Consider the following 25,576-nt stretch of genomic DNA (forward strand, 5'->3'; position numbering starts at 1 on the left):
GTGCGGGTGGAAAGCGGGTTCGGAGTGGTTGATGGGAGGGCCGTGCAGGCTCTGATTTGCTTTGTAAGACTGTCCTGTCTGCACAGCCCGCCCTGCGCGGGGAGGGGGCTGCCTCTTCAAAGAGCCTTTCCACATTCTCTGCCTCCTGGGCTTAACTGCGGTGTTAACCCCACAGCGCTGCCTTTAGTGTTTTGTCCACATTTCCTGAAACTTCAAAAGCTGCCTTTCCTGCAAGCAAGGCGGGGAGGACGCGTGACCGCTGCCAACAATACGTGCCAAAGAAGGTTCGTTTTCCACGGTAGCTAAAAACCAGCAGAGAGCTGACAGCGGGGCGCTTCTCAGGAAGCAGCCTGCCAGGATAAAACTGGAATTGAAATGGACGTGGGCAGGCAATGCGGTGGCAGGTGCCAGACAGCAGCGGCCTCTGTCGGGGTGGGAGGCGGGGGACGGGCGCCTGGGTCTCTGCAGCCGCGCAGATCGGAACAGCCAGAGGAGGCGCCGGGTTGGTGAGGGGCAGCTCTGCCCCCCCTCCTGACTGGACTCCCATCTTTATGTGGAATATTGGATGAAGAATGTGCTTCACTGTTGAAGGTAGTCATTGCCTCTGAGGCAGGGCAATGGTGGCGGCACTTGGCCACTGGCAGGAGGGGCCATCTGCCTTCAGGACGCCGAGGGGCCTCTCCGCCCTCCCGCACACTCGCCTCCCCGCTGCTCTCAGGAGAGTGGAGACGCTCAGACCCAGCCCCAGCGCTCCTCCATCGTGGGTAGACGAGCCTCAGAATATCTGAGCAGCTGTTTCTCTCTTCAAACCGTGGCACAGAATCACGGCTTTGCCTTCTCACCCGCTTTGACTTTCTGTTTTTACTCAGCTCGACTGTGAATTGGAAATGGAGCCACTGTGAGTGGCCTGAACACGGCTGTCCAGGGAGGCCCACCAGGCATGACTGTGAAAGCTGGGAGTGGGAGGGAGCAAAGCGCCACTTGGGCCGTGTTTTCTGAGGGGCAAGGATGGTCCTGCGAGGGACAGAAGCCTCCCGTCGGTGACGTGAGAAGTAGACATGGATGCTGAGCACAGCACTTGCTTGGCACCCTCTGTTTACGTGTCCATCCGGCGGTGTGAGCTGCTGCTTTGTGCTGGCGCGCGTGCTCGCGTCTGCGGCTGGCTGGCAGGAGGGACTGAGCCCAACCCATGCGGGCGCGAGGACCGCACTGCCCGTGAGGAGACAGACGTGGCTGGTGACAGGACAGTGAGGGAGGCGACACAGGGCCACCTGGGAAGTCCTGGTCACCGAGGGAAGACCTGGCAGCGGGCACGCTTTCTTCCTGGCGACCTGTGTTTGTAGCCCTCCCTCTGTGCTGATGCCACCTTGCTCCCACTTCGTGTCACCGCTAACTTCTCCTAAAGAAACGGTTTGCCACCATCTTCTAACGGCGGTCAGCTTGCCAGCGGAGCCCACATGCCCGCCCACTGCCCGCTGCACACCTTGCTTCTTCAGTGTGACCAGAGCAGGACCCGAGGGCCAAGGTGACCCCACGCCTGGGCTGCATTGGAAACCATCGGAATCGCACTTCCCTCACCACCCTTCACCGCCTGGAGGGGGGGCGCTCAGTGTTGAAACCCAAGTGTGTGTGTGGGGGTGGGGGGAGGGGCCTAGAGGCCCAGGGGGACCTGTCCTTGGTGCAGTGACTTGTCCACCTAACAAGTAGTTAGTGGAGAAGCTGGGGCTGTCACCCCGTTCCCTGAACGTGACGTCACTGCCTTTTTAAGGCAGGTTGAGGCAAAGGAGCTGCAGCAAACCTTTAAGATGCTCGGAAATGGTGGCTGGGTCTAAGGCCGACCTGTCCCAAAGCGAGACAGAACTTGATGCTGTAACATTTGAGCTCCTACATGTCTCTTTAAAGAGCCCAGTGAAGGACACATCACGGGTGCAGCAATTGAACTTGCACGACAGGTAGTCAGTTACTCTTACCCAGCTATCTTTTTTTAAATGTTTTGTTTTCCAATTACAGTTGGCATATAATGTTACATTAGTTTCAGGTGTATAACATAGTGATTAGACGTTTATATATAGTGTACAAAGTGATCACCCCGATAAACCAAGTACCCATCTGACACAGTTATTACACTATTATTGACTCTATTCCTTATGCTGTACGTCACATCTCCATGACTGCTGTGTAACAACCAATTTGCACTTCTTAACCCCTTCCCCTTTTTCACTCACCTTCAACCCCACTCCCATGTGGCAGCCCTCAAAATGTTCGCTGTATCTATGAGATTGTTTCTGTTTTGTTTGTTAATTTTGTTCTTTAGATTCCACATATAAGCGAAATCACATTGCATCTGTCTTTCTCTGTCTGACACACTCCACTCAGCACAACACCCTCCAGGTCCATCCATGCTGCCGCAGATGGCAAGAACCCATTCCCTTCCCTGGCCGAGCAATATTCCACTGTGTATATGCACCACCTCCTCTTTATCCATTCTTCCATCAATGACACCCAGGCTGCCTCCACATCTTGGCCACTGTAAACAATGCTGCAGTGAACAGATGGATGCACACGTCCCCTCGAAGTAAGGTTTTAGGTTTCTTGGGATACTCATTTCAGATCGAAAGACACACAGAGTGAAGGTAAAGGGATAGAAAACGATTTCATGAAAATGAAAAAAACAAAAACAAAAAAAGTTGGGGTAGCAATACTTATACCAGACAAAATAGACTTTAAAACAAAGGCTATACCCAGCTATCTTATTATGTTTTTCTTTCCTTTTTTTCCTTAGAAAAATTATGCATAGAAAAACAGTATGGTTGTCATAAGAAATGAACAGGTAAAGCATTATAAAAGTTGGGTAATGTATAGTTGTGAAATTATTATGAATAAAACAATTTGGGTGTATATGCCTCTAGTTAGCTTTTTAAAGAATTACGCCTCATTAATATTGATTTTGCTTTTTAAAGAATATTTAACCAAGGTTACAATAACCTAGCATAGCTTTAAATTTTGTATATGTTTGTGGCACCATGATTAATGTTTAAGAAAAAACTGTATTTTGGGTTTTATGTCATATTAATAAGCATACAAGCGTCGCAGAAACATTTTCCTTTCCTTTTCTTTTTCTTTCCATTCTTTTTTCTATTTCCCCTTCTTTCTTTCTTAATAAGAGGGTGTTTGGTTTTGTTGGTTTTCTTACACAAATGGCATGAATAAGATAACTAGTGATGATGTGTGTAAATGTCATAAGCTGCAGTTTTTACCAGGACAGAGACAGAGGGCTGCACTTAGGTTTTGTAACCGGGGACTCTGAGGGGCACACACCCATCCAGAACGTTCCGTGGACTCACGGCCAGGCCAGGCTGCGTTCCTGAGCCCCGCCTGGCGCTGGTCGCGGTGTCCCCGCCCGAGTTTCCGCCGATGCCTTTCCCCAGGGGCCACCTCCTTATGAAGAGCTTCCCCAAGGACCACGTGGCCCAGCTGGTTTTCCATTCGGCTGGGCTGGGGTGTTTCACTGGGTTGGTGAGAGCAGATGCGTGGCTGGTCCCTTGTCTGGTAACGATTTTGAAACCCCAGTCACCTCTGGGGCGCAGTCGTGACACCCGAATACCCGCTCCTTAACCAAGTCGCCGTGTTTCTGTCTCGGAGTCCGTGTCCGTTCCTGGCAGGTCCTCCCCACTCTGGTGTCCTCCCTCCCTGTCAGCGGACACCTTTCCGCGGTCAGTTCCCGGCCTGGCACCGCCCCGGACAGGCCCTGTCCTGCCTTTCCATACCTGGTGCTGCAAGCCCGGCTTCAGTGGACACGTTCCGCTGCCTGCCTCGCTCCTGGACAAGACTGACAGCCCTTGAGAATGTTATTCAAAGAGATAAGCCAGGACTTAACAGAGCAAACGCGCATTAGCTTTGCTCCCCCACATTTAACTTATTTTGCAACCTCTCCTGAACCTGGCGCGTTTGTAAATAAGTGAGAGATCGAATTACATTAACTTTAAGGCCCCCATCAATGCCAAAATCCTGTAACCCAGCCAACACAGATCGATACTGTTTCTATTTCATAAAGTCCTGCTTCATTTTCTGAATAAGTAACAGTCTTCACAAAATAATTACTGATTACAAGATGCGTAAATATTCATTGTTGAAAAAACACAGAATATTGTGAAGAAAACTAAAGTAGCCATGTTCTCACCACACAAATAAATCTTTTAGTAGTTAGAAAATGGGTATGCTATTTTACCTTTTTGAATAAAAACAATCAGTTTGTCAAAAAGTATAAAAAGTGTAGAAATTATTTCATAAAAGACAACTTTTCACTGAAAGTATATACACCAAAATATTAATTTTTCTGGTTTAATACTAGTGCATTTATTAAATTCATTCCATATGTGTTATTTTGTAACATGCTTCTTTATGATATATTTTGCGTATTTTCCTATATTTACATATTTAATGTTTTAATCCTCCCTCTTTTTGGCTAAAGCTGTTAATATTTTGGGCCATGTTTCCTCTCCCACTCATTGAATTGAGCTGCGCTCCATGTTTGCATACAGACTTAATTTTCAAAGACGATGTAATTCTAGCTTAAATTGCTTTATTCCCTGACAGCGTGTAGTAAACAGCACATCTGAGCGTTTACCTGTGCTGCTACCCCGGTCGTAGACCAGTACAGCTCACTGCAGACTCTGGTGTAAGTGAGAGCTAATCCCATGTGTCAGGCATTCAAGCTCTTTCCAACTTGCCGCTGTTCTGTCCAATGTAACAAAGTACCGTTGGCCGGCCGAGTGGCTCAGTTGGTTAAGAGCTCGCTCAAGAGTGCGAGTTCTGAGCAACAGGGTTACCAGTTCAATTCCGGCCCAACCTGAGCTGCCACTGAACTACCAACAGGTGGCAGGATGGCTCAGCTAAAAAAACAAAAACAAAAACAAAAAACCCCACCGTGTTTGATAGGCCTGATGAACTTCTGCGTATTGATTTTTAACAAGACAGCTGTTGGGTCAGAATTTGCTGTATTCGTTTCCCGCAGAAAGACTGTGTGATCTCTTCTGTCACCAGCCCTGTGTAAGAAGGGCTGTTTCTTTAAACACTTAGGGGGCTGGCCGAGTGGCTCAGTTGGTTAAGAGCTCGCTCAAGAGTGCGAGTTCTGAGCAACAGGGTTACCAGTTCAATTCCGGCCCAACCTGAGCTGCCACTGAACTACCAACAGGTGGCAGGATGGCTCAGCTAAAAAAAAAACAAAAAACCAAACAAACACTTAGGTGTCAATAATATGTGGTGCTAACGTCATCTTTAATCCTTACCACATCGATGAGCTGGAAATCTTATTTTAATTTGCAGTAATCATCTACTTTGTAGATTTTTAATAAGCTGCATGTTCGTGCATGCCTCTTGGCCGTTTTTGGTTGGGAGCATTCTTTTTTGGTAATCGACTTGAAGGAATTAGCTTTGTAACGGTTTATTTTAAAATCTTCCAGAACCTGGGATGCGTGTGGTACCGAGGAGCTCACACTGGGAGCATGCTGAATCTTTGACAGTTTTAGTTATTCTTCACTAGGTGTTAATGTTTGAACAATTGAAGCCATCAGACCAAAAAAAGAAAAATCTTTGCACATTTACCCTCATCAATTTGGTGGTCAGGGTAAATGCAAAAGCATAATTATGGATGTAACTAGAGTCCTTGAGTATAATTGCACTCATAAGTCAAATAAGACAATTCATAACAATTTGGTTCAGCATTTTAATTTTATCTGTTAAATTATTCATGTGACTACTTCTATGAGTTTAGCCATGAATATTTGATTGGTGGTTGATTCATGACCATGAACTGTGTTAGCCCTTTATTTTTCCATTTATGTCCAATTAACATATGTGGGAAGGTGTGGAAAATTTATTTTTCTTAATGTGAGCAGCGCCGTTCCCCGCAGACTGAGCCTGTGTGGTGAGCTTTCACTACGATTGGAGGCCGACATGATACCTGCTCCGGCAGTTTAATACGGATGGGGCGCTAAGCCTCATTACCTGGAGGGAAAATTTATGAGTCCGTATTTTCCAATGGAGGGACATGACATTCAGAGAGGGTCCGTCATCCAGACGTCACACAGCTTGCTGGTGGCGGAGACTGGCTTCCAGCCCAGGTCCATGCGGATTGAACGATCCAGCTTTCCTGCTGCACAGTAAGCCCCCGATGGTCTGCTCTGAGCAAGGCCAGTGGGCACAGAAGCGGCTGTCCCGGCTGTGTGCCCGCTCCACCATCACCAGACACATTTGCCGAGAGAATCCAATACAGGTTGTCTGTCCTCCTTCCTGTCTGTGTCACCCGGCTGAGTGGACCAAAGCCTGGGTTACGTCCGCAGGGGTTACAGCCGTTGCCTGCTGCACACATGCTGAGGAGGCGCCCAGCTCCGCAGGCAGCACAGTGAGGGGAGCTAGACGCGAGTGTCGGAATACGTCGCGATGGCCAGGGATCATGGGGTGTGAGTGCTGGTCACACGAGAGAAGCGTGGTGGGGGCAGAGCCGTCATACCTGCCAGCGGCCTTTCAGGTCCTCTTGAACCTTCACTGGACGACAGTGTGTTGGCTTCTCTGTTCTCGGTTTTATTGCAGCCCCTGCGTTCTGCCTTTTTGGGGACAAAAGGCAAACAGCCCCGGGCCTGCGCCACACCGGGCCGCCCGTGCCCTCCGCCAGCTGACGGAGGTGTTTCAGACATGCTTTCTCCTCCCAACTTCGCCTCTGTTCTCCGCGCCGCTACGAACCATTTATCTTTCAGAATGGTGCAGTTTCTTTAAGAATGTTTTCTTCTGAGACTTTAAACTTCCTCTCTGCTCCTCTATTAACTGTATTTCAGTTTGATATTTGTAAGCACTGCGATCAGCTTCACACATGCCCTTTTATAAGGTCACTTCTCTGGTAAAAGGCTCTGTGGGGTTTTCTGGAACACTTCACAAGGCGCTGCTAGGAGCAGCCGTGGGCTTCCTGAGGGCCAGGTGTGTCCTCAGCCGCGGGCCAGGGCTGCGCTCCCGGCGTCCATCTCCCCCTTGCTCCGCCGTCTCCTCTCTCTGGATGTGAACGGTGCTTTCACCCGTGGCCTGGCCCGGAGTGCAGCAGGTTTACTGTAGAGATTCCTGTGCGGTCCCAGGTCATCACCCTGAGAGGGAGCCTGGTAAGACGACCAGAGATCAGTGACGCAGGACTCAGGCCGCGCGTGCCCGTGGCACCGGCGGACCCTCGCTCCCTGAGGGCCAGTTTCAGGTTGGCCTCTCAGACGGGAGGGCTGGCTTGCTGAGGCCTCCTGCACTAATGCTCATGGGGCTGACTTAGAGCTACAGACAGGCCAGCCCCTCTCCGTGTGGGGCGCCAGGGGCAGGGTCTTGGGCTGGCATGGAGCCCCCGAGTCCCGACCTGGCTGTAAGCGGGGCTTCCTCAGGAAGGATGTGGAGCAAGAACAGAGGGGAGCAGAGCTCTAGAAGGGGGGCACCGCAGGACGCTGGGGTTGGGAGTTCTAAACGAGGGACCCCACCTCCTCTGCACCCCCACCGCTCCGTCAGTGCACTGGGACATCAGAACGCTTTGCTGCTTGTTTGTGTTAGAATTTGCACTCATGTCGCAGGCCTCATTTTAGCTGATAAATACAAACACGAGGTCCTTCTCTCTGTCCTTTTGCGCCTGCCACCCCGTCAGAAACAAGATGCAGGATCCACAGTGCCGCTCTGTTCTTGCCCTCGGAGGTCGTGAGACGCCCTGTTGTACAGAACATTCCAGAGTTCTTTCTTAGTGCGGACTGTCACCCCTGAGCTCAGAGCTGCCCTAGGCGCCTCTGAAAGTGGAAGACGGGCAGGTGCCGGGGTCCTCAGTGACTCAGGCCGCAACTTCCTGTCCCCACAGATGGCGCCTCTGCCAGGACCCCACCCGCACAGGGTGGGCCGCCGCCCCTTGCCCAGATGGCCGCCCTCCTGAGCAAGCGGCTGTGCCACACGCGCCGGGCCTGGAAGGGCGCGCTGTCGAGCGTGCTGCTGCCCGTCCTCTTCGTGGCCGTGGCGATGGGCTTGTTCATGGTGAGGCCTTTGGCCATCGACTACCCGCCCCTCAAACTGACACCTGGCCATTACGAGAGGGCCGAAGCTTACTTCTTCAGGTAAGAGCCTTTTCCTTTTCCTGCAGAATTATGTCAGGACAGATGAAACCTAGCAACAGTTTTGACACTTGTAAGAATTTCAAACATACATGGTTTTCGTTATTTTGGAGGTCCGTGGTCACGAGGGTCAGCTCTGAGACGCTCTGGCTCTTCCCAGGAACTGTGTCCAGGTGGATGTTTAGGGCGGATGAGGCCGGCCTGGCCTCTGACCTGGGGGGACACCCTGCTCCCCCCCAGGGCCCCTGAGCCCCCTTGGTGGCAAGTGACAGTGCCACTGGCTGATGTGCAGAGGGCCTGGCCCACACCAGCCCACAGCCATGAGCAGGAACTCGGGAGGCTGGACATGTTCCTGCATTTTGATGCCCAGTGTCCACGGCACGTTAAGTGGGCTGTTTCCGGGGAGGGCAGCCAGGACTGAATTGTTCTGCTTTGGTCAGAGGTCTAACCATTAAAATCGTGAGCGTAAGTAGCTAGGCGCTAAGTGCTTGCTAACATTTGATGATGAGTAATTTGGAATTAGACTTAAACAAGTGCAGGAACGAAAGGGAAATGGGTAATAAGCCGTTCAGTGTGTCTCTGTTTCCTTTGGTTAATGCCTTCCCTCCTCTGCATGTCTTCATGTTCCAGGGGGCCTGGGTTTAACTGGGAGAGGACCCACGACAGCCCCGTACAGGCGCACGCCTGTCCCGTGCCCTCCTCCAGGGGCCTTCCTGCCTTCCGCGGCCACATCCCTTATTCCCCCTGTCCTCCGCGCTCACGGAGTATTTAAAGTGGCCGCACCGGTGTGTAAGACTGTCTGCTACTGCTTTCATTCTGGCCACATGTTCACATTTCTGTCACAGTCCTCCAGTCTGAACGAGCAGTGACTTTTAACTTTTTAATTAAAAAATGTGTCTTAAAGAAAAATAATACAAAACACAGGCTAGCCCCAAACAAAAACAAATAAAAAACCAATCACATGTAACCCCCGCAGTGTGGCCTACCGCACGCCTGTTGGTCTGCAGCCCTCGTGTTATGTGCAACACTTCAGCCACTTCATGTTTTTACGACAGCGAGGTCAGGCCCCAGCGCTCTGCAGCACGTGCGTTTTCACTCTATAATGTGTGTTCACCTATTTTTATAAATCAGGGCAGCCGCGTCTCCTGTCCTCACGGACGAGCAGGAGTGTGCTGCCCGGAGGTGCCACAATTTATTCAAACAGCTCTACGTTGGGACACATTTATTTCTATTTTCTGTTCTTTTTAAAATTTTGTGTTTTTGCTTTTTCTTTAGATGTTTGTTATTATTCATAGTTTCTTTGTGTGTTTATACTAATCCCTTTTGATTTTTGTGTATTATGAATACCTGCTACCGTTGTGTAATTATCCTTTTACTTTCTGAAAAGAAATTTTAAATAGTCAAACATGGGGTACCTACAAGATTTGGAAAGGTAGACACTATTCTCTTTTTGTTTTATTGAATATTCATCAATTTTCACTTTATTGGATAAGCTTGTATATATTGGCTTGTTTCTATATGTCAATTCCTATTACTTAACTTTGTTTATTTTTAGTTTAAGGTGTCTATTCATCGAATGGCTGTTTTTATTTTTATTGTGGTAAAATATATATAACACAAAGTTGACCCTTTTAACCATTTTTGTGTATGAACATTATTGTATTAAGTGCCTGCACGGTTTGAGTTCTCTCTGGGTGCTGGGCCCCGGGGGCCATTTCGTTAGATCAGCTGGTGGCGGCTCTGAGAGTGACAGAGTCAAGGCCAGTTCTGTCTCTGAAGAGCAGCAGGAGGGCTTCCAGAAGCTTCTGTGCTCCCAGGACGGAGGGAAGCTTTCCGCTTCCCACCGCCTCCCTGCTCAAGCGCCGGAAGCCATCTGTCCCCTGCAGTCCAGGTTTTTTCCTCCAGTCCTTGGGGGCAGGAGGCCGGGGAGGCTGAGGTCAGCCTTCGGGGGGCTGTGAAGGAAGTCCCTGAGGGCTGGGTCCTTCCTGGTCCGCCCGGGTGCCCTGCGTCTGGTCTTCAGGCTGCATCCACACGCAGCCTGCACGACGGGAAGATGGCCCTGGTTCAGCTCTGCCTGTGGTGACAGCCGCAGAGCGAGAGCAGCTGCCTGTCAGCACCAGAGGCCAGCGAGGCAGACAGGCTGGGTTTGCGAGAGATGGCGAGAGGTGTGTGTGGGTTCCTCAGCCCCCAGCAGCCCCATGTCTCTCTAGGTTGGTTTGCTCTGCATCTGCATCAGAATCATGGTGGGGGCGGGGGCTCTGGTTACCAACATCCAGACCTTTAAGGTCAGTGGTTCAGCCAGGCTGCTGGGGACCCCGGTGCAGGTCAGATTTCGAGAACTGCTGAGCTGGAGGGAGGAGCAGTGATGCCACTTAGGATTCACACCTAAGCACGAATTTTCAGTCCTCGATCTGGTTGGACAGACTTCACAGCCTTGTAAACAGCACGTTCCGATAACGCAGCCAGAGGGCGACAGTGTAGGAACGGGCATTTGAGTTTTATGGCGACAGGGACAATATAAAGACGATTTCTTTTAAAAAAGCAGTCACCTCTAGACCTAAGGAAACAAAAACAGTAAAAAGTAAACCATAACTTTAAATCTTGCTCTTAGTAATTATTCCCAGGAAACTACTTTATGGATCAATATTTTTTCCAGAAAAAGTATTTTAAACTTTTGTATGTGTTCTTGGGTTAATAGGTCAAAAAAGGGCAATCTAGAGAATTTTCACAGATGCCACAAATAATGTTTTCTTTTTACGGACAACATTTCAGTGGAAAATATGTCTTTCCTTGTAAACGTATTTTCTCGTTCGTCAGAAACTTGAAAGCTATTTATACAGAGGTCTCACTGCTTACTTACAGGCGCTAACTTTGTTGTAAATTTCAGCATGTTTCCTCATTGAGTCTTTCTGGCCATAGCTGTAGGGAATCACATTAGGCCAGCTGTAAAAAAATTTGAGGTGACTTTGCACATAAGTATCTATCAGGCTAATAATACATCATTCTTTTTATTTTGGGGACAAGCGTTCCCAAGGATATCTACTCAAAAGCATTTTGTAACTGATATGATGTAAGTTCTAGAAAGGAATAAATCTATAAATTCAGAATTTTAATTGATCAAAATGAACCCCACTCCCAATCAGTCCAATTTAGAGAGGGTTAAAATATAATTTCCTCTACATTTTCTCAAGTCAAGACACTTTTTACAATTGCTGTATAAAATTTAGTACAGAGTTTGTTTCTATACCTCCCCCAAACTAGAAGAATAGCGTGTCGTATCGCTGGTGGTATCTTCAATACGGAAATTCAGTATGGGTGGCCTTGCTGGCACTGTTAACTGAATGACCTCTGAGATTTGTGCCAGAAAAATAAATACTAGAATTCAATGTGTACCTAAAGCACATGTGGGATTCTGTACTGAGGACTTCCTCCAGAGAAAATGTTATTCAATAGAGTTCACATATAGAAACGAAAAAAATATAAGTTGTTTTATTGCAGGGCTATGTAATAGAATGAATACTCAAACCAAACCAGAGCCCCAACATTAAGAGAACATTTGTATAGATTTTAATGTATTAACATGATGTACAATAATATGGAGCCTTTAAAATTCATTTTTTAAAACCATGCAAAAACACCAAAGATGGTAATATTATAATCGTGGAAAAATGAGAAAAAACAAAACAAAACAAAACACTACTAAGGTAAGTGTATCAAAATGCATATCTGGTGGCAAAGCTGTGCTTTTAAGGAATGTCTATCCCGTTGCAGCTTTGGCCTTACCGTGAAAACGGCGCAGGCTGAGCTTCGCCTGAGCTGCCAGGTCAGGGGTGCCCTGTGACCCGCCAGGCGAGCACTCACGAAGCCCCTTATTTCTTTGTCTCATGACCCGCAGCAGTGAGAGTGACGACATGGGTCTTGCCCGCGTGCTTTTGCGGAAGTTTGAAGACCAGGGTTTGCTCTGCGCCGACCCACACCCGGACCTGTAAGTATCAGATGCCGTCTGCAAAAGCGCAGCGCCTCCAATACCCCCGGGACAGGGCCGCCTCCGCCACGACTTGCGCTTCGTGCGCCAAGTTTACGCGAAAGGAGCTTTAGCCTCCCAGTAGGTTAGTGCCGAACAGGCCTAATGGGACCTGCCCTCTAAAATGACCGGAAATAAGCTACGTAATCGCCCCTTTTGTCCTTGGTAAACACACGGTTTATATTATTGCAAAAAGCATTAATCAATAATTAATAGCATTCAATTTCTTTAAGAAAACCCAAAGCTAAAACAAATTAAGTACTAATGAAGTATGAACTATGTATGAACAGTTATTTACTTTTAAGGAAAAGTATTGCATATGAAAATATTAATTATAATTCTTTTTAAACTAAAGGGACTTTAGAAGTCAGTAACATCAGTTTGGGAGTGAATTACTTTGAATATTTTTTCCCCCTAAGACTTGAAAACGATAATATAGAGAGGATCATTTTATGAAACCTTGATAAAGCCTGAACTTCTTCATGAACACTTTTCTTTTTTTTGTTTGACTTATTTGTTGAGGATCTGCTCTAAATGCAGTGCTGTGGTAGGAACCAGGGTTGATACAGGATATGGCCCTAGAGTCAGGGATGCAAACTTCTGGGTAGAACAAATGGGGAAAGTGATAAAAACCAGTAATGATGTAGTAAGGACTAAAGTGTATGTTTTTAAGCACTAAATACTAAAATCCAGACAATAATGCAAGATTGGCACTATGTTTCTGTAATTTGCGATGACAGATTTGGCCCATTAGTCATGTTGGCGGTTATTCCAGACTGAATAACTATTGAGGTCTCAGTAAGGAAGCATTAATAGAAAATTAATTATGTTGTGTTACTGTAGTCTTTTCTGAAAAACAAAGTAATTTATTTAACTAAATAAAAGCTGCTTTGGTGACGCTTTTATTTCCCTCCCCGCTACTGAAACGTGCAGGATGCAACTTGAGACATTGAAATGTAACCCGGGGCCCAAGTGGCCCCATCTCAGCCCCAACGTTGCAGCAAAGAAAAAGGAGGTGGCAGAAAAAAGACATTTCTTCATCTCGTTTCCCAAGAGGGGGAAAAAGCAAACCAGAATCAATGCCAAGGACAGCAGAGCACACTGAAAATTCTGTTTAGACACCTATTTAACTTCCAGTTTTTGACAGGAGTGGCAGTGGGTCCCCAAGGCCCCCCTCTCTGTCCCACAGAGCTCCCTTCCGGGGCCCGTCTGCAGACCACCCTCCCGGGCTTCCCCTCAGCCTTCCCGCTTTCCAGGGTCTGTGTTTTGGTTTTCTGTTTTCTTTGTGAAATCAACCTAGTCTGTCCTGAACTTATTCTTTTCATAACCATTTTTACGCTTTTTCTTGGTCTAAATAACAAAAGCCTGTGTGTGGGGGGTTGGGGGGCTGCCTCCTACAATGTGTTATGAATACTTCCATTAATAATAATTTAGGTCCATGCTGCACAAAGAAGACTTGATTTACTACGGTCCCAGATCAAAGCACAAAATTTTATTTAAAACAAGTGCGTTTCCTTCTGGAAGCCGTACCTGTGACCTGGTTGATAGAAGTGGCGCGTTTCTTTTCACTGCACTGGGCGTCTCTCCCACGGCTTCTCCTGCCCAGAGCAGGGGGCCTGTGCACGAGCTCCGAGGACCCGTCTCCTGAAGCCTGGCCTGGACGAGCGCCTTGCCTCTCAACTGCCACTTACTCTCCCGAAAATGGGGACCACAAGAGGCTGGGTAAAAATAGCTCGCGGTGCCTGTGGCTCAGGAAATGGGAATTTCCTCCTGTCTTTCCCAATTTTTGAGGAAATAGGAATAATTATCATTACTAAAGCAACTTTTGATTTATAAACATTAGTGAAAAAAAATCAAAGTATGAGGCCTACAAAGAAAAAACTATAGGAGAACTTGGGAATAAAAAAGGTTTTGACGGAGGGCTTCAGGTTGTTTTCATAACAATTCCTGTTGTACACCTTTCTTCACATGGAAATGGAATAATTCTTTTTTTTCACATGATTAAGTTGCTGTGTCATACCAGGGAAAGAAAGTAGCAGCTCACCGTGTCTATGAGCCGCTGCGCTGGTGCTGAAGGTCCCTGGGTTTGAGCCTCGGAGCCTCGTATTCACCTCTGGCCCCTGGGCCCCAGCGCAAGTCCCAGGGAACCCGGTCCTACAATTAGCACAGAGCATCGCTACATGGGATTGGAAATACTGTCGCTGTAATAAAACCTTGTCGTCAGGTTAACAGCTCAAGCTGTGCCTTCTGCTGCGGGAGACAGTGTGTGGGAGCCGCCGAGTCGGACCCAACGGTCCGCTGAGAGGTGCCGCTTTGCAGTGGGAAAGACCATTTGATTCTCTCCTTTTTCCTTAGGAACAGTTCTTCCTGCTGGAACGTGGATCCCTTTACTCACCCAAAAGTCCAGGGTTCCTGTGCCTGCCTGGTAGGTTTCTGCGGTGTTTTTTATCTTTTTTTTTAGTCTAAACCTCAATAAGAATGAGTTTACTTCCTTTATAAAAGCTTCATTTTTGTTAGCTCAGTGAGCCGCTGTGACTTTTTGGTTTACTCAATGAGCTGCTTCTGGGCAAACTTTTTTTACATAAAGTGCACGTTTGTGCAACACGAATGTTGTGTGGATTTCACAGTGGCCCCCCTTCATTAATCTTCAATAATGGTGAAGAAGCCAGAATTGCCCTTGGGGAGAAATTTCCCAAACTTTAATGCAGGATGACCTCAGGGCTCCTGTCATGCTATTACTTGAGCTCTGAGAGCTAGATATGAAAGGATGAGACCCCACTTAGCTGTTCTATGGTTGATTCCCACAAAAATGCGCACATGTAGATACTGTGCTGTTAAACTGGGGCCATAGCTCTGTAGTCTGCTTAAGGAAAACAATGAAATTTATTTGGAAATCCGATTGGAATTCATCTCAGAGGGACGGACTCTTCAGAGGTAACTAATGAAGGGCATGGGCCTGTCAGTCACAACCAGCCAGCTGATGTGGCGTCCTAACTGCCAGAGAGAGAAGCAAGGATTGCGGCTGATATTGATGCGGCTCTATCAGGGAGCGGCCACACGTGTGCAGTGCCCCTCTCCTCGGGCCGTGGGGACATCCCTCTTCCTCGTGCGGTGACTTTAGAAAGTTTCCTTTTGGGTGGACTCGGTCTGTTTTCTTCTCTTAGACCAAACGTCCACATGTGCGTGAGCGATGACAATGACACGGTGCCCATACTGGACACTCAGCCCCACTGGCCTTCGTGACGCCTTGGGCCTTGGCTGTCAGGAAACTCAGCTGTATTTGCCACTTCTTTGCAGTGACCAGCTGGCCTCTGCTGACGTTCTGCTGTGCACAGTGATTTGTTTTTTCCCTGCCTTGTGTATTCTAGTTAGTATGAAACTTTGGATTTTTCACTCTGTGCTCGTATGCTGCAGCCCTGATTTAATCTGTTACACGGGCACCTTTTATTACCAGCTACTACGGTCTGTTGCGATTGGCTTGGGTGCCAATGGCAAAGGAATGAGTTGCTGTTCTAGTATATGACCTTTTATAAACGTTCTGGGAGATGGGACGAAAGCGTTCGGAGCTTGGAGCCACCTGGGGCAGGGCGGAGCCTTTGCCGGGCAGCCCCTGGGCCTTGGCTGTGCTGGGCAGCCTCAAACCCTGTTTGGTGCTTGTGTCATGATTCCGAGCCACGCGAGCAAGTCGGGGCAGCGCCGTGTAACTTCTCCTTCAGGGACGTGGCACAGTCCGTTTGCGTTCCCAGGCCTGCCATGCACCTGTCACTAGCTGCCTCTGACTCTTTCAGGTTCGTCAGATTTCACCCCAGTGGAAACATTTACAGATCTCCCCAAACTTACATACAGACAAGGATTTGCGGTTCCCAAATAGAATTGACTGCAAAGGTCTCAGTGGAATTCTGGTCTAATTCTCAGGGTGGGTGCCTCTTATAGAAATTTGGGCTATCAGAACATATAAAAGTCCGTAGACAATTTTAGTAAAAACTGAACGCTAAGAAAAGCCACACAGAAAGGTAATGCCAGTAAACCTGTTTGTGAGTTGTGAGTAAGTCTGTTTTATCTCCCTGGAAACGCCAGCCATGTCCCAATGGAAGCGTCGCGCCCCCCCACCTGAGCAGCCGCCTGGGCCACACGCTGCTGAACCTCTCAGCCCTCCGCCTGGAGGAGTACCTGCTGCTGCCGAGTGGAAAGCCCAGGTGGGTGCAAATGGTCGCGGGCGTGGCTTTGGAAATCCTAGCGTTCCCAGACAGTGAAAAGTCGAAGCCTAACCTCGGTGCTCATAAAAACTCCAAGGAAATGCTGCCGCTTGAATAGGTTCCTCACGCGACCTCCGCTCTTCCGCATGGGGGCGTCGTGCCCCCCGAGACCCACCTGGAGGGGTGGGGCACATAAGCTGACCGCATAACGCAATCACGCCCCCTGTTGGGGTCCCTGTGCCCACAGCACCCAGCACAGCAGCCTGGGGCCTGGGCCTCGGTTCCCCTTCGCTGTTTTGCGGAAAGCTTTGCTTGTGTGTGTCCTGGAGCCCAAGAGGTGAGTGGAGCGGAGGGGTGGGAACCGGCGCTTCCCGGGGCTTCGAACCGCGTCCCGGCGCCGCTCCGCCAGCTCGCCCGGGCGCCACACGCGCGGCTGCGCTGCAGCAGGAAGGCGGCCGCGGCCTGCGCTTCGCCTGCCGCCCCGGCCGAGGAGGGCCCGCTGCCCGCACGCAAAGGAGCCAAGGCCATGGCGCCGGCGTCTCCGAAAAGCAAGGAGACGGGAGGCGAGGCTCACATCTGTCTCCCCTACCGAGGGTTTTGCATTCCATTTTAAGGAAGAACAGGGAAATTATGCATGCTCTATCACGTTACATTTGTGTGACAGAATGAGGGCTTAGTGCGCAGGCGCCAGGGGATCCTGCGGGCTTAGTGCACCTGCACTAGAGTACTATGAGGGCTTAGTGCGCAGGCGCTAGAGTGTTACTATAGCTTAGTGCGCAGGTGCTAGGGGCTCATGAGGGCTTAGTGCGCAGGCGCTGGGGTATTAGTACCGCTCCGTGCACTGGGGCTGGAGGATCACGGCTCTTCGTGGGTTACACGTTTGGATGGGGTCAGGGGAGGATTAGTATGTAATCCGTGGTGGAATTGAACCCCGTGACATTGAAAGGTTATTCTAGGGTGAACTCTTTCTCTAGTGCGCGTGTCTGATTGTCCTGTGGCATGATCTGCGGCCTTGTTCTGTTATCTCTGAAAAACAACGTCGCGTCTGGTTAGGAACAGCGCGAGGCGAGTCCGGGCTGGCTCTGTGGCTGCATTTCCTCTTTGCCTCTGACGTCCTGGCAGCATCCTCCCACCTGACAACCTGGCGCCTCCACGTATCTGTGAAAAGCCAGAATCTTTGCTTTGTGAGGGCAGGAGTGATGTGCCCGGGACTGAGGATAGCATCTGGCACTAAAAGTCACTCACTCAGCGTCCCCGGAGTGACCCTGAGCCAGGGAGACCTACCCTCACGCCTTTGCCGCAGTTTCTGCTGAGAGGAGGGGCGTTATGGTGGAAGTTTCTTCTTCAGTCTCCTTTTATCCAGAGAGAGGGAAACACATGTTTTACGTGCCTTTATTTGTAATGTCTCATATTTCTGGACGCTTAATAGGTGACAGGTACTACACAGCCCATGGGACATGGAGAGAAAGATATTATTTCTACCCAGGAAAAACTCACAGAACTGCATGAAAGATAAACGATCAAATAGACTGTTAAAACCCAGAGTGGCAATTGATAAGTTGTTGGAAATGTAGAGCAGTGTGCGAGCCCAAAAGAGAAGGAAATCTACCCCAACCCCCGTGCCCTGGGTCACCTTCCTGAAATATGTGCACTGAGGCTTAGGAAGCAGGAGTGGGGAAGGCAGAACCGTGCGCAGCAGGGCCACGCGGCAGAGCACGAGGCCGCGGAGCGCAGAACAGCTGACGTGCAGGAGAAGTGACCGTTAGTGAGAACAGCGCGCGGGTCGCCACGGCCAGGCCCACGTCCCGCAAGACGGCGCTCTGAGAGGCGCACCTGACGCCGTGGCGAGCCTCGTGCCGACCTGCCCCGTAAGCAGCGCCTCCCGGGGGCCCGCCTTTTGAGCCAGGCCGCTTTCTTCTGCATGACCCAGCTGTGTGGCTGTGTCACAGACGCACACGCTGGAAGGTCATCGTAACCAGTGTGGTCAGAGACGAAACGCCCCCGGTCCGAGTCTGCGCGCCCTGCGTCTGCACTAACGCCGTGTTTCCTGTTTCCAGGCTTGGAGGCTGGTCCTTCGGAGTGCGAATCCCGGGTCGCGTTCAAGATGCAAATTCAAGTATATCAAAACCCCAAACTCTGGCAAAGGTAATAGTTTTTTTTTCTTCTTCTTCTTCCTGTTTTAGAAAGCATTTAGGGAAACGCGATATCCAAATATATTTGTGGGCACAGGAGGAACCAGCTCAAATTCCAGTGTTTGTTACTGTGAAATAAAAACAGACATAACCCTGCCCTTGAAAGAAAAATCAAACATTTTCTTTTCGACTATACAGCAAATAGGTTACTGTTTTTGTTAAGCTCGGAATTCACCTAATCGATCTAAAAAAAAAATGAGAAGGTAAGCTACTTCTCAGGATGCCCATTGCCAGGACAACCGGCAACATCTCTGGTTTTCCTGGCGGCCGAGGGCGCCTTCCGTGTGTGCGCTACAAGCCTCATCTTCCAGAAGTCCAGGTGGAGCCAGAGCCAGCGCCAAGGGGGCGGCCACTTTGTACGTGGGGCCTGGCTTTTGAGCCCTGCCGGAGACCACCCCCGCTAATTCCGAACGGTCCCCTGGGCGGCACTGAGAATGGGCGGGGCTAGAGGAAAGTCACCTTTGTCCTCCAGTCGGAACTCAGAAATGGTGTCACAGCGGAGGTTTTCCCAAGGAAGGAAGTCAACGCAACCTTAAGATGGGGAAAGATGCAAGATTCAGCTTCAGTCTCAGCAGCTGGGGCAATAGTCTGGTGTTGGGAGAGGAGATGGTGGGCGTGTTGTGTCGACTTGTAAACCTGTCAAATAACTAATGGTGTGAGCCATCTGTGTGAGCCCGGGAAGGCAGGCGCCCTCCCCACTTCGTGGTGGGGACGCCCGTGCTCATGGAACCTGGTAAAGCTTATCAGAAGAAGGGCTGGTGCATGTTGGAGGTTTACTGAGGAATAAAGGCTCTTTACTGGCATTTCACGATATAATCCCCGATAAAAGATCTCAACATTCATACTTCACAGTACAACCCCTGAAGAAAGTTTTAATGGTTGTATTTCAACAGTGTAATCCCTGATGAAAAATTTAAGTAATTGCGTAGACTGTTAAGAAATCCCTCCGTCAGCTGAGCGTTGAAATCTCTCCTCCTTCAAAGGCGACACGAGTGAGATTTATAGCTCAATATGAACATCTCAAGATTCAGAGCTTGATAGAAAAGTCACCCGAAATGCATTTGCTGGCTTTTTGGGTGTGCGAGGTGGCCGTTCTTAGAATATCTGTGGTTTGTTGAAGGAATCTGTTCATTTCCTCTAGGAATAGTTAAGCCTTCGGTCTACACTAATCCTGCGCCTTTTGATTTGCAGCAGACGGCTGTGCCTCTGCTTTCTGGCGTCGGCACAGCAGCAGGGCTCGCGGGGACCCTGCCTGAGGGCCGTGCGTGACCCGTGTTTGCCGGAACCGGCTCCCCGTCCTCCTGGCTCAGCTTCGCCTTCTGTCTGGGCGTGTGTGACGTCTGCAGCTTTGACGTTGTCCACGTGAGAACGTCCGAACCTGTGGAGCATTTTGATAAGAATTCATTTGAGCCAAACTGGTGACAGTTGCTGGGGAGTTCTAGAGAGTGACGGTTTTGCAGCTTCTTTCGTGCATTCATGGCTAAGGACGGGACTAAGGAAGATGCCATGGAGGGGGGAGAAGCAAGGCGGGGTGGGATTACACAGTAGGTAGCAAGACTGTGTGTCTCCTGAAGGGGGTTAATTCAAAGGTGTGGGAGCCTCGAGGCACAGATAAACTTTCACTACAGTTAACTGCCTGGGGTGTGATGACCCCCAGGACCCGCCCAGCTAGATCTCATGACCAGAAGGGCCTTGGAGGGCACTTTTGCACCATTTTGTACCCACAGTGCTGTTGGCATGTGCTTTGCCAGGTGCAGGGATACAAGCCCGTGGTGCCCGCCCTTCAGTTACTGAGTGGCCTCTGGGGAAGGCGTGCGGTCCCGGCATGCGGTGGGCTGTGAACCCCAATTCCTCCGGTGCTGCTGGTGATGTCACATGTCAGATGACTGCCGGAACCCTCGGTCATCACCGACCAGCCTGTCACCTTGACCTTTAGGGTGTATCATAAGAGGTCATAGTCTTTTTGAAAATGGAACATTTGTACAGGAATAGGCTTACTATGAATAAATTCATTATCTTGTAGAATGTCGCTCACAGAACCTTTATGGGTTGTTTCAGTCACATCTTGAGTGTTTAGCTTGTTTAATCAAAACACCCGCTAGAGTGTGTACACTTCAGATGAAAGGGCCCAACACGTCTCACTGCCGATGTTTGGCAGACGTTCTATTCGCAGAGAATTTTACGCATCTGAATATTCATTGAGTGATTTCTTTTCGTTACAGCTACTTAGCTGCTTTTCTGAGGAAATGTTACTCATGATTCCCCCATGAAGGGTCTGGTTGGAGGTGTCATCATATGCTCCTTGAAGGAGATTAGCTTCCTCCTTCAGCTACTGGATTTTATTGTGTCCCAACTCACTGGCTGGCAGGGAAGGAGACCCCATGACTTATTTCCAGAGCACGTCCAGCGCTTCAGAAAGCCATTCTTGGGGGCAGGAGGGAGCTCTTCCTTTGAATTCTGCTAAATCTTAAATGTTAAGTTTAAGGTCATCATAAACAATGGATTATCTACTTAAAGAATTTGTAAATTTTCTCCCAGGTAAAGGCCAGTTCATAGAAAAAAATGAACATTTGAAGTTCAAAACCCCTGATACAGGACAAAGACTCCCGTTGTCCCTCATGTTTTCCCCTCCAGTTAAACAGGACGTGAGGGACGGGGCTGTCAGGACACCGAGTGGGGCGTTCCGGCTTCCCTAGGCAGGGCTTTTCTGCCACGTTAACCCATCCCTGACGCTAGCAAAGTCCTGTGTCTGTCCTTCCCAGAAAGAAGGCTGGCCCTTGTGTAGGTGTGTGTGAAGGAGCCCGGGCGACAGCGCGCAGATGCACGGATGAGTCACTGTGGTGGGTGTAGGGTGGACACACCTCTGCCACGTGACAGGCTCCTTCAGTCCGGTGTGGGCTTGTCCATCAGTGGGACCAGGCTTCACCCAGCTTTTCAGAGTCGTGTGTCTAAATTACACGCGTTTGTGAATCCGAGTTCACATTTGCATCTTAAAATGCTCTTGGTCCACAATCCCACTCTCAGACCAGCTTGGGCACAGCCTCCGCACCACTAAATGCCCTGGGTGCTGCGGTTAGAAGGTCCCGAGTGGAATGCCTTCTCCTGGGAGTTCACACGAATGGCTGGCAAGGGTTTCTCTGTGAACTGAAAACACCTGAGGGAGGGCTGAGTAGTGGCAGCACCTGTGGACGAGGTCAGGGTCTGTTTTCTGAGCTCCTAGTGAAGTGGGCTACCTGAAAAAGAACTGGGGAACGTGCCCTGTGTAGACAGAGCAGTTTTAAAAAACTACATGGACAACAGCTTCTGACCTAGCTGTTCTCATGAATACAACAGTTGCCACACAGGGAAGACAGTTAGAAAACAGTCAGTCGTAGTGTGATGAGGCTGGAAAAACAGGGTCTGGTCCTGACTTTGTATGAACTGTGACAGCTTGAGTAGACCCCCCAGCACTCACTTTTGGGGCGCAGCTCTGATTCTGCAGAGGCTTGTCTGGCACAGAAGATGGCAGGGTCCTGAGATGAGCTGTATGGTCATTGAACGAAGACTTAAATTTGCCAGTTAATTCACTGTATTCCGTTTTTTTTTTTTTAATCTGAACCATTCTGCCACCGGTTGCAGCTCAGCTCAGGCCGGGCATTGAACTGCTGTTGCTCAGAGCTCCACTCTTGAGCGAGCTCTTAACCAACTGAGCCACTCTGCTGGCCCTTCACTGTGTTCCTTGATGACACTCGTCAGCCTTCCAGACTGAAGGAGGGAAAAAAAAATATATATATATATATATATATATATATATATATATATATATACACACACTTTTATATATACTTAAAATTTATATATATTTATATACTTAAATTTAAAAATATATATTTAAATTTCCCTTAAAATACTGATATTTTGGAATACAGATACTGACAGTTCAATTAGTGTTTTTTGTGCTGCTTATTATCTCAGCCTTAATAACATTTTCAGTGCTCTGCTGTCTTTGTCACCTCTGTCCACTCCGGCAGGCGTGCTGCTTTATTCTCCATGCTCAACAGATGTGCAGTTCAATTTATTTTGAGAAATAATGTTCCATATTTAGTTATGAATTTGAAAGTAATTTTTAAAAATCTTTTTCCCCACTTTTAATTTGCAGGTCAAATTTCATTAGCTTACCAACTGAGAAAGAAAAAAGTGAAGGGCTTAGGTTCTTTATTCTCTGTGAGAATATAATTACAGAGCAACATTCACATTTGTTCTGGGGAAAATTAATCTATTTTTAGCTGTAAATTATATGCTTGAGATAAACATGAAATTAGCAGCCTGGAATGGACTGCTTCCTGTCAGCCAGGTGGACACTTCCCTCTGAGGTCTGGCTCGGGGGCTGTGGAGGCTCACGGACACGCGTGTCCCTCGTGTCTGAGGACAGCTGACGCATCGCCGACACGGCTGATGGGCGAGAGCCACTGAGTTGTCTTTCTCTTGCAGGTGTGGTACAACCAGAAGGGCTTCCACTCCCTACCTTCCTACTTAAACCATCTGAACAACCTGATTTTGTGGAGGCTCTTACCCCCTTCTGTGGACTGGCGGCAATACGGTAATGCCATTTTCTATGCATTCTAACTCTGCTTTCGAAAGACAATGCTTTTAAAAGCAAGAGAAGCAGAAAGCATTCTGAATTAGAACACGAAGAGCGATGAGAAGGTTTGTGTGGGGCGGTCACCCCGTTTCTAAATTCATACAAGGTCGTAGGCCCTGTTTGTCTTTATTGGTGTCATAAAATGTTTCCCCTCCTTGAAATTATGACCTCATCTGCACGATGAAGGGAATAAGTTGACTTTAGAGTTCTCTCCTTGTGACTTTAATGTCTTCCAGAAGGAAGACTAATTTCCCTTTTTAAGGACTACCATGTGGGATGCTGTTAGATACGGTTATAGATACTACAGATCACCCACGAGTGTCGGGAAGGTGAACATCATAACTTGTTTTATGCTGGGCCCTCAACACATCAATTGTCTATGTTGATTGTGGAAACACAAAAATTTGAATGCCTCTTACATGAACAATACATCTTATATTAGAGAGAGAACAGAGATGTATGAAATTATCCCTGAAGGTCAAAGAGCTGCTCAGTGAAACACACCATAATATTTAGTGGGTGTAGCCAGGAGGCAGCCAACGTGAAGGCATGGGATTTTTTTCCCTAGTGGTTTGGAATAAACATGAAGTAGAATGGATGAGGTTTGATGGAATAAAAGTAGACAAAAATTAGAATGCCTTCTCATTAGCGCCAGACTGGAGAGAGAGGCAGATACGGTTGACAGGAGCTTCTGGCTGGGGAGCGCTGACGGGGACGTGGGAGCAGGGGTCACAGTGTGACGGCCGGCGGGTCTGCGGCACTGACGGGGCAGGACAGAGAAGAGGCGGTGGGGCAAGGAAGGTCCCTGTTTGGGGTCAGTAAATACCAGATGTGCTGCTTAGTGATGGAAAGAGGGGAACGGAGGGGGCTGGGGTGGAGCGTTTCAGGGCGCAGCCGCACGGACCCAGCGGTCACTCTGGGTCTCAACACGAAATGGAGGGGCTGAGGACAGAGGTCATTCTGCTCCCTGACAAGAGCAGGGACGGGTGCGTGGTGTGTCTGAGCTGCTGTCTATCTCACTTCTGATTGGTAGTGTTTACACTGTGGCCCCTTCTGGGGGGACTCAGAGTTTGGAACCCCCCTAATTATAGAATGGAAGTGAAACCAGGCAACTCCTCAGGCTTGTTTAGAGGGGCTAAACAGCTTTCACAAGAATGTAAAATATGAAACTTGCCAGTTAATAATTTTAAAAAAAGTATTTTATAAGGAAAAATAAATATATGAGTAATAAAATATTTAAAAATTGAACTTTAGTTTTTAAAGTAAGCTGTGTTCTCCTTATAACTCATCTCTTCAAGTAATAATGGAAGGAAAATTCTTACTATGAAAAATAATTACATTTAAATGTTATAAAAGTAGGGATTTGAAACAAAAATTAGTGTGGACTTCAATGATACAAAACAGTCTGAGGGTTTTATTAGGAACAAGAGATTTCCCACCTCCTGTAATCAACGAGGTGATTGGATGCTGGGCTCATAGGTACTTCCCACGGGCGTGTTCTGAAACGGAGACTGTTTCACATTTCCACATCCTTCCATGTACCTCTCCCGGTTTTGCTTCCACCTGTCGCCTGTGGGGTGCAGATGCTTTCTGTGGTCCGCAGCAGATTCCCGTGGTGGCATTCGCAGACCTGTTCTGCCGGGTCTTACCCCGTTGAGTTCAGGTGGCACTGAGAGCATTGACACGCCCTTCCCACTTCTGCCAATTACAAAGCCTGGCCGGGGGGGAGGGGTGCAGAGGCGCTGCAATTAAATTAGATTAAATTAAATTAAATTAAGCAAGACCTGGCCAGTTGTCATCTAAGATGAACAGGTGACATGTCCTTTTGGAAATGATGGATACGATCACAGGTTTTTCACACTACAGTAGATATCCACAGGCAACCACAGAGGAAACAGTCAAGAAAACGAAAAGGCCAACCTATGGGATGGGAGAAAATATTTTCAAGCCATATGTCTGATAAAGTTAAAAATATATATCTATATCTAAATCTATATATCAATACATATCTATGTATCTCCTGTAACTCAGTAGCAAAGAAATAAATAACTTGAATTTAAAAACTGGGCAAAGGACCTGAACAGACATTTCTTTGAAAAAGACATACAGATGGCCAACAGGCACATGAAAAGATGCTCAACATTACCAATCATGAGTAAAATGCAAATCAAAACCACAAAGGGTCTAAGCCTCAAAACCACAATGAAGCATCTCCATCTATCTGCCAGAATGGCCGTCATCAAAAAGACGAGATAACAAGTGCTGGTGAGGACGTGGAGAAAGGGAACCCTTATGCCCTGTTGGTGGGATTGTGAGTTGGTGCAGCCACTGTGGAAAACAGTATGGAGGTTCCTCAAAAAAAAAAGCAAAAAAACCCCACAAAAAACAAATCCCCCCAAAAACCAAAAAACTGCCACATGACTCAG

At 48.4% G+C, this 25,576-nt stretch overlaps 1 protein-coding gene across 1 annotated transcript in view; it reads left to right on the forward strand.

Moving 5' to 3' along the window:
- Positions 1–25,576, forward strand: part of ABCA13 (ATP binding cassette subfamily A member 13) — a 235,256-nt gene that overhangs the window by 136,229 nt on the left and 73,451 nt on the right. Inside the window, exons 33-38 of the mRNA XM_019652970.1 lie at positions 7,871–8,120; positions 12,013–12,102; positions 14,497–14,566; positions 16,219–16,337; positions 18,395–18,482; positions 23,000–23,108. Of these exons, the coding sequence (XP_019508515.1) occupies positions 7,871–8,120; positions 12,013–12,102; positions 14,497–14,566; positions 16,219–16,337; positions 18,395–18,482; positions 23,000–23,108 (726 nt within the window). The remainder of the gene's footprint in view (positions 1–7,870; positions 8,121–12,012; positions 12,103–14,496; positions 14,567–16,218; positions 16,338–18,394; positions 18,483–22,999; positions 23,109–25,576) is intronic.

The sequence above is a fragment of the Hipposideros armiger genome, unplaced genomic scaffold (assembly GCF_001890085.2).
Source record: "Hipposideros armiger isolate ML-2016 unplaced genomic scaffold, ASM189008v1 scaffold_191, whole genome shotgun sequence".
NCBI lineage: Eukaryota > Metazoa > Chordata > Mammalia > Chiroptera > Hipposideridae > Hipposideros > Hipposideros armiger.